Source organism: Magnolia sinica, chromosome 1, assembly GCF_029962835.1.
Source record: "Magnolia sinica isolate HGM2019 chromosome 1, MsV1, whole genome shotgun sequence".
Lineage (NCBI taxonomy): Eukaryota > Viridiplantae > Streptophyta > Magnoliopsida > Magnoliales > Magnoliaceae > Magnolia > Magnolia sinica.
Window position 1 is genome coordinate 5,863,594 of NC_080573.1, and position 9,212 is coordinate 5,872,805.

Genomic DNA, 9,212 nt, shown 5'->3' on the forward strand with positions numbered 1-9,212 from the left:
GCAGATATACAGCTCCAGTGGACCACATCAAAGGAACATGCAGTGATAATGACTCTTACCGTTGAAACATTTCTAAGGGCCAATGGGCATCAGATTTTTGAATATTATATAGCATATTTCAGTACTGCATGGTTCTTCTTAGGATCATTTGACATTCGTCCAATCTGTACTGCACAAATCATGCCCTCGATTTGGATGAAGCATGGCCTCAAAGTGAGATGGATCAGATTGCCCTAATTATCTAAACTAGCGACCATCAAATGGATGGCCGAAAATTAAACAACAGCATTCCATATTTGACAAGTGAAATCAGACGGCTAAGATCGTTCAATCTGCTTGATTTTTAGGCTATTATCCACTTTCATTTGAATGGTCAGAATTTGGCGTGTACATGTATGCCACCCGTGCGGTGGTGATGTACAGCATCCCTTAATCACCCGAAACATGGTTTTAGGTTCAATCTGCTTGATTTTTATGCAATAGATATCAATTCATTCTCCTAAAACGCTGATGGGTATCTAATTGATTTTTTAATAAAGTGATAATTTTTAATAGAATATTTTAGCAAAGAGAAGGTTTTAAGTTCAACAAGCTGATCCACCCAGCAAATGATTTCCAATCTATCATGTTGGTGTGGCATCCAACCCTTCCAATAGATTAACCCCACCATAGGAATCACCTTTTGGATAAATCAGACTCATCCACCCATTAGGTGGACCACACCATAGGGTCACAAAAATATAAAGGGTCCCACGTGTGGAGCCCTACCATCTATTGAAGCACACCTACTAATATAAACAGGTGAGCAAGATTTCTATCAAGTAGGCCAGCCTACTTAGATTTTCAGCACTAGATTAAGCCGTGCCAGTCTTCATTATTATTATTATTTTATTTTATTTTTAAAAAAAATATAGATTCATTCATCCCAAAAGGATATACAGCCTGGGCAACGATTCAGGCTTCCACCAACAAAAATCAGGGCAAAAGCCTATCGTAAAGGAAGGATGAAACAAAGATTTACAAAATTTTCAGCTGTCGTGTGGAATGAGCCTGAGATTACCCAAGCTCACTTTATCGAGAAAGATGAGACCTTGGATGTGGGTTGGCATGATCAAAAATCTGCCTGAAGAAGGAGGAATTTTGGGCCTCGCTGGCCAGCCTAGCAAGCCTAACAACAAGGGTGTTTCTTTCCCTCTGGGTATGTCTGATAGAAAACTGACCATGGTTTAAGATCCTTTTCAACTTGAAAATCCAATAGCTCCACTTTCAGCCCATCATTGAGTTACCATTGATGAGGTCCACCACGAATCTATATTCAGAATCTACCTGAACCTTGTGGAGCCCCAAGTTTAGGCAGAAATTTAGGCCATCAACTACAGCTCTGATTTCTGCTAGATTGTTTGTGCCTAAGCCGTAGGCTTTCAAGAAGGCAAAAATAAGATTCCCTTTGTCGTCTCTACAAATTCCCCCGCTTCCAGACCTCAGATTGCCAATGGCTAAACCGTCCACATTCAGCTTGTGCCAACCAGGATCCGAATTTACCCATTTTACCAGGATAGGTCTCTTTTTTTTTTCCTTTGGAATTGAAATTCCTAATGCTTGAAACGTGGAGACAGAGGCCAGCGACGAAGAACAGGTACCTTCCGAATCCTTGATAAGGAGCTTGAGTCGGTCTTCATTATGGTACAATATATAAAACAAATGGAAGGGTGAACACTTGATCCATCTTAAGAGTGAAATTATCAAAAAAAAAAAAAAAATTTATGCTAGGTGGTCTGAGTAGGGTTGTCCACCTATGGAAAGCTAGGATTTTGCACACGTGTTCTACATTGGCATGCATGCTTAGTCACAATGCTATTCATGCCTCACACAATCTAGATTAGTAGGAAATCATAATATAAAGCCATGTATGCCAATGTAGAACAAGTGTGCAAAATCCTAGCTCTCCATCATGTGTCTATCACTTTGAATTTATGTGAGGTGCATTTTCTCAATGACAAAATACAGTTATTTTTACATGTTAAGTGAGGGACGACACTATTTTAAAGAAAATCTATATTTCTCACCTATAACTCCCTGGCTATAGCATTGTTATGAAAGCTAAAAGATATATTTATATATCATTTTGCTTTGGAGCTTAAAAGGATTTTCCTTTTGCTAATAAAAGGGTTAAGAGAGAAAGAGGGGGAGAGAGTTTCTCTTACAGAGAGTTTTCTCCAAAGCTTTCTTCTCATATAAAGTTGTATTGGAGCTGGTTTATCTTAGTGAGTGAAGTTGTTGAAACAGTCAAAAAAAAAAAAAAAAAAGTGCCAAAAGGTGTCATTCAAGATAAGGAGAACACGGGTGCTAATTCTTGAGAATAGTTGCAAATAGTAATCAAACAGGCATAATATATTTGAGCTCTGACTTTGATATCATATTAAACCATAGGAGACTACTTATGAAAACTGTAACTATTATTTTAACAAGAAATATAGTTAAAACATAAGATAATACATTATAAAAATTATAACTTATTTATTTTAATCAGAATAACATAAATATATGGAAGATAAGAGTGATTCATTAAAAATTATCCTAATCATAAGATTACCTTAATCATAATAAGATGAGATTACTATAATGCCTCGGATTTTTGCCCGCTAGAAATTGAACGTCCTTGGACAATAAATTTGATTTTTGGACTTGAGTGCCCGTACATATGTGATTACGATTACCTTAATCAAAAATTTACCATTATCTACTCTAATAAACTCTAATAAGGTAGAGATGGACTTGTTTCCCAACTTGGAAACAATGAGCTAGATCCAGCAGAAGCTTAATGGGTCAGAGCCATCTCTCCTCAATTACATGGTAGGGTGATGCATCAATCGGAGCCGTCCATTGATACATATCATGTACCGGTTAGATTTAAAATGTCAAAATACAATAGAAATTCCTCTCCGTCATTGTTGTTATCTACCCGCACTGAATCTTGACCGTTACGATTGTTGCTTACCGATGTCGCTTTGAGCGAAACCGATCGAATGGTTAGGAACATCAATGGATGTTTGCCGTGGATCATTTGCCCTCCCCAATACGGCAATCTAGATGGAGGGACCCGATTGATATGTTACCCTGCCACGTGTTACGGGAAGAGATGCTTGTCAGCTCCGCTACCGGTCTAGATTTCAATAATAGTTGCTATCGTTTTGAAAATGGCGGTGACTGACCGTGGAAATTGTGGGTCACGTTGTGAATGGAGCAGATCCCTGAAATTACTCTGATCTAGCAATCCTGATGCTCCATCAACGGTTGAGTCAGCGATTTGGTTGGTTTGGATACGATTTGCATTACTCATAGGCTGAACTAGCTAGGAATCTAGCTTCATGGGATGTATATTGCCTGCGACCGGTGGGAAGCTATGTAAGGCCCATCGTTATATTTATGGGAAATCCATCCGGTCCATCGGTTTTTCGGATGATGTTAGCACGTGAGTACAAAAATGAGGCAGATCCAAGACTTAAGTGGGCAACATGAAAAGAAAGAGTGGGGATTGAATACCCACCGTTGAAACATTCGTGAGGCTACATGGTTTTGTATCATCCAAATATTTTTGTGCTTTCAATTCATACCAGTGGGGATGACTTTATCAACAGTTTAGATGGCATATAAACATCACGGCGGACCGAGGAAAGTTTCAAGTGTAGGCATTTCTCTCCTCACTTTTTCCTCTTGTGTGGCCCACTAAAGTATTGGATTAGCCTCGTTATTTACGATCATATACTAAAAATATCTGGAAAACGGATGGACGGAGTGGATTTCTCACAAACATCACGGGCAGCCCCCACCTAGCTTTCGACTGGAGGGGGTTCAGAAGCAATCACCGTCCAGCTGCATGTACTTGGCATGCAAGTGTGTCACGTGTATCATGCGTGAGCTCCCACAACTAGTTCTTCACCGTTAAAAAAATGGTGGTGACTCTTGGAACATACACATAGCATAGTTATAAGGCAATTGAAACCGTCCAAATCACTGACCACAAAATCTTCATTGAGAAAATGATATTACCCACTGATTCTTTCTCCTGCAAATTTGCACCACTCGCTATCCTACTTTTAACCATCCATTTCATTGCCATTGATCAGACGGTTAGGATTTCTCCATCAGTGATATTTTAGAGACAAGCTCCATCCACAATGGGCCCCAGAACTATGATGGTCTGGTTAACCGTACATCAGTGCTATAAGTGGGTAGGATGAGTCACCATTATTTTTTAATGATGCGATACTAACACAAGATTCTATCACCTTAAATGAGATGCAACGAGCCAACGACCCCTCTAACCACCAACATGGGGCATGATGATATTACCAAAATGCCCCCACTGGATTTTCCAAGTCCAATCGAGATGGGCAAGATGGTAATTTAGAGAAAAGTTGAGGTCATTTGAAGATTGTATTGTAAAATGCTCAGAAAAAGACAAACCTCTCCTATAAAATGGGGGGGTTCGGGGTCGGTCATCCACAATCTAAGGATGGAGAGGGAAAAGCGACTCCTCTTTCAGCGATGGCAGATGTTGTAATTATCAACAAAGAGAGTCCTCTTCTTTTTTTCCTTCTCCGAGCATGAGGTTCTTCGGATTCGTGTCCTGCTACGGGCCACCAGCACGGCCCGACGTGCCGGACGCCCCCCCGCGCATAGAAGAGACAGGGGCGCTCGCGGCGCTAACGTGCGCCCCGGCCGATTCGGCAAGCGGGAGAAAGAGCGGGGGGCGGAGTAACTCGGCCATGTGGCGGCCTTCGCTTGTCGCGATTTCTGAGGACAGCGTGGTCTGTGTGGGACCCGCGGGGAAGGGGAAACGGACGGTCAGATCGTCGGGGAAGAATTTGGCGGGAAAGAGCAACTCAAGGGCTAAGATTACCGTACACGACTACAACGAACGTTTCGGGTACTGATCTATTTTCGAGAGGCTTTCTATTTTTATTTTTATTTTTTTTCCTTTTTTTTCTTTCTTTTTCCTTTGATGTAAAGATCGGTGCACCGCGGGAGTCCAGTTTTCTGTTGTTATGACCGGTCTTCTGATGATCAGAGCCGTTCAATATGTGGGCATAACCACTGATAAGCTATGCCAATGGCTTTAATTCAATCCATTGAACGAACGGTTAAGATTTCGACTCACCTTGCACGTGTATCAGTGTGCTCCGTCTTAAAGACATGGGAGTCGTCCAATAGGTGGGCTTCATTAATAGATCATCTGGCACAAAATCAGGCTAATTTTCATATCAGGTGGGCCAAACCATTTAACGAATGATTTTCATATGACATGTTGGGCGTGATGGGGAAACGAAATACCGATCCTAACCGTCAGAACTGATCTTGCAAACCGATTGTTCGGATCGTGCGATGGGATTTGTCTTTTGGTGCAAGCGCAATGTATTGTGGGCCCTTTGATCAATGATCGAGATCTGTGATTCAGATGACGTGTTGGGAGGATAGCGATTCATCCATACTCCACACATGGCCCATCCAAACATTATAAAACATGCACCCATTGATCATATGATCATAGTTCAGGGATAGGACTCTAGTGACCGTTGGATCAGCGAATAACGCGTGTGCTGTGGATATGTTGCGGCCCCACCCACAAAGAAGATGTACGTTCTAGCCGTGCAAAAGATGGGCCATATCACCTACATGAAAAATCAGGTTGATGCACTTATCACATGGTCCATGCCTGTTGAAATAGATGCACGGAACTGTGGCCCACCTAATTACTAGATCGGTTTGATTTTCAGTGAAGGTGACCTTCATATGGTGTGGCCCACCTTTTGGATGGCTCAGATGTCTTAAAAAACTGGCACATATTTAATTAGTACAGCAATGGATCACTTGTGTTTAGATCTTTATAATGGGAAGTTTCTAATATTTTTCTGTTTTTCTCAGGCATCATACCGTTCCTTCCATCCTTCCTGCGTTCGCCCCGACCGCGTTCTTGTTTTGAACGGCTGTGATCTCCCTTCTTGCTTGTATGCTACAAATATACTGTAAAACAGCGGTATTAGATGCTAATGATGGTATAATTTTAAATTAAACAGTGCCATTTTGCTTTGCTTAGTACGTTGAAGCTGCGATGCATGCACAAAAAGGAAAGACTGATGTTTGCCTCAGATTGTCAGTTTGTACAAGTGGGGCCCATGGTTCATCAATCCGCACCGTTGGTCTGATGCTGCTTACTATGGACGGTTCATGCCATAAAATCTCCTTCATTGGACGGTCAAATCATTTCAATCTGTGGCCTGCAAATGGAGGGTTGATAATAGAGGGACAGAATAATGGCCCAAGATTGGTGGGTATGATTCTGTAGTCAGGTATAGTGATAATCCTAATTTCATCTCCCATAGATCTGATGAATCATCCAGCGAGTGCATGGAAATATGTCATGCGTGTACAAAAATTGAGACCTTCCAAATCGTGGCTGTAGCATATAGCCGTTAATCGAAGTGATCAGATTATCGTAACCATCTGATTTTGCTTGTTGAATCTGGACGGCTAATCATTTTGATCTTACTTTTCTAGTCGTGATATTGGATGGTTAGACTCATTTTATCCGTTGGTTTTTGTACTGAACTCCATCCACATTGGACCCTTTGATCATTACCACCGAACGGTTAGGATACTACTATGATCATTGGGTCATGCTCCATGACCCCACTTGTAAGAAAAAAAAAAAAAAATGAAAACCAAGTATGCAGATCGGTCCCGATCATTTGAATTTGCGTTTGCCCATTCAATTGGCTCAGATTATCAGTTATTGCAATACCTGTGTACTCTCATTTCACAATTAGGATTCATGTGTTTGGCTAATCTCCTGTATCCGGAGACTGATTTCCAATTTCCAAAAATTCATAAGTTGGGAATCTCACGTGGTGTATTATCATACTTTTAGAAATGTTTCAACATAAAAGAAGAAGCATGGCCCATCCTATCATATGATCAACTTCAATTCTCGACCATAAATTGAAAAACATGTTCGAATAATCAATGTGGATTGGACGTCACTACTTCAAAGAAATTGAGTGTGTGTGATATTGTGCTAGCGAGCAATGACATCCATGATAGTAAACAAAAAGTAAACCACATGGACCATCTGCAGCGTATGTGGTTCACCGTTGATAGTATCCACATCTGTATGGGGTTTTCTGGACAACAGGGTCGTATCATTCATGGTAATATGTACGGGCTTTGAACCATACTTTAAACCTTGAGATGGACTATTTTGAATGCTACAACCATCACAAAAACCACTATGAAAGAATCAATGTGTTCAATAAACCGACGTAGGGATGAACGTGATGAGAATAACTACTCCAAATCCACGGAGCTTCTTTGAACTCCTCACAGAGACTTCTCGAATCCACGAGGAAATAAAGCAGAAAATAGAAATAAATTCTAAGAAATTCAAAATTGATTAATTAATCAATAAAAACGAGTTCACAATCCTTTAAATTAGGGTACCAAGCAATGGAAAAAAAATCAGAATCAAACTACAACTCAAACTCTTAGAATCTATGACTTACTATAAATAGTAACCTTAAAATTTATAGACGGCCGTGATGTATACTAGTGAGCAAGGTTTTCGGCCAAAATAGTAAGTGTCCTATTTGGCTTCACCAAACTGTTCTCCTAATTATTCTAAGCTCTTTTCACATAGGGCGCAACTCCTAAAGCCCGACGGATGAAGAGTTATAATCAAACTAAAACTTACTATTTATAGTAAAAACAAAATTAAAACAGGAAAACGACCGTCGATTCAAGGATTTTTCGCAATTCCGGGCTGCGCAACCTAGAGTAGCAGGGTTGGTTGGCTTCAGTAGCTCGTTCTACCCCAAAATCATATATTTTACGTCAGATAACTCATTTCGGATTGCAAGATATACCCAATTTAAGATTCGATGGTCTGGATCATTTCTGTCGTCGACCGGGCCTTTTCTGATCCATCTTGGCCATGTAACTGTCTGCAACCCACTTTACATCATAAAGACCCAGCTCTTCCAGGGGCATGAGATTGAATCTGGGTATTAATGCAAGCACATTAGGAATATAGAATTTGGATCATTTGCATTAATCTAGTTTGTGGTGATGTTGTCTAATTACATTGGAATAAACATGAAATTTCTGCTGGTGATGAGTAGAGAATCTGAACCCTAGAATACATTGTACAAATCACTGCAATAAATTCAGATCCTCTTTTACCGCAAGAAGAAAATTCTTATTTCTCTGCACATGATTGGTTCACATCGTGGCTGACGTTGCCAACATTGTTCTATTAATTGCAGGGTATGATGACGTGATGATGTGACCCAATTACACTGTAGATCCTGACTGAATCAAGATATATTCATGTTACGTGTATCCAATACAATCTTGGATAATCGTGCCAGATAAGGCATCAGACTCGCATCAAGGATTGAGGGAAAGGAGAAAGGTATGCTGGGGGTGGGTCCCACCAAGATGCAGTCATGAAAATCCACCCCGATAATTAGATCCATCATGGCAATTTATCTGTAGGGCTCAAAAGGCAGGCCGATTCGTGATTTGGGTGGGCAACACCAAGGGAAACAGAGGGAGAGGGGACACCTAATCTTAAATTTTTATAAGGCCTATTGTAATGCTCACGTGAAATTCACTCCAGCTTTCTTTGTAAAATTTCATGAATGAGGACCAAATATTAAGCCCTTATATGATTTATGCGGGCACACCAAGTGAAGTTGTTTGGATGATAAGCATCCCGGGACTATTTTCGCTCATGTGGACCAGTGCTATTATATATATGGCTGAATTTTTATCCCTATAGTTACATTACCGTCACACACCCTATGGTTGGAATGGATCCATCTGACCCATATTAGTTGGGACGTGGATTGCATACTGACATGTCGATAGGGACCTTACTATTTTAGGTGCTTATGGGCCCAACAATAATGTATGTATTTAATTCAAGATTTCCATCTATTTTTCCAGCTCAATTTATGGTATGAATCCAAAAAATAAGCCGGACCCAAATCTCAGGTGAAACACACCATAGGAAAACAGCGGTGAATAAACGCCTACCATTAAAATCTTCCTAAAGTCTATTGTAATGTTTGTTTTCCATCTAACCTGTCGATTAAGTCATGTAGAACCGGATGAAGGGAAAACACAAATATTAATTTGAACCAAAACTTTTGTGG

At 40.4% G+C, this 9,212-nt stretch overlaps 1 protein-coding gene across 1 annotated transcript; it reads left to right on the forward strand.

Moving 5' to 3' along the window:
- The first annotated feature begins 4,490 nt into the window (after positions 1 to 4,490).
- Positions 4,491 to 6,503, forward strand: LOC131237685 (uncharacterized). Its single transcript, XM_058235591.1, has 2 exons — positions 4,491 to 4,930; positions 5,926 to 6,503. Exons 1-2 carry the CDS (start codon positions 4,608 to 4,610, stop codon positions 5,981 to 5,983), a joined length of 381 nt encoding a protein of 126 aa, XP_058091574.1. The 5' UTR covers positions 4,491 to 4,607; the 3' UTR covers positions 5,984 to 6,503.
- The last annotated feature ends 2,709 nt before the right edge of the window (positions 6,504 to 9,212 follow it).

Coding starts and splice junctions, on each gene's coding strand:
- LOC131237685 (XM_058235591.1), top strand. CDS start 4,608: ATGAGGTTCTTCGGATTCGTGTCCTGCTACGGGCCACCAGCACGGCCC. Junction 4,931..5,925: donor GACTACAACGAACGTTTCGG/GTACTGATCTAT, acceptor TGTTTTTCTCAG/GCATCATACCGTTCCTTCCA.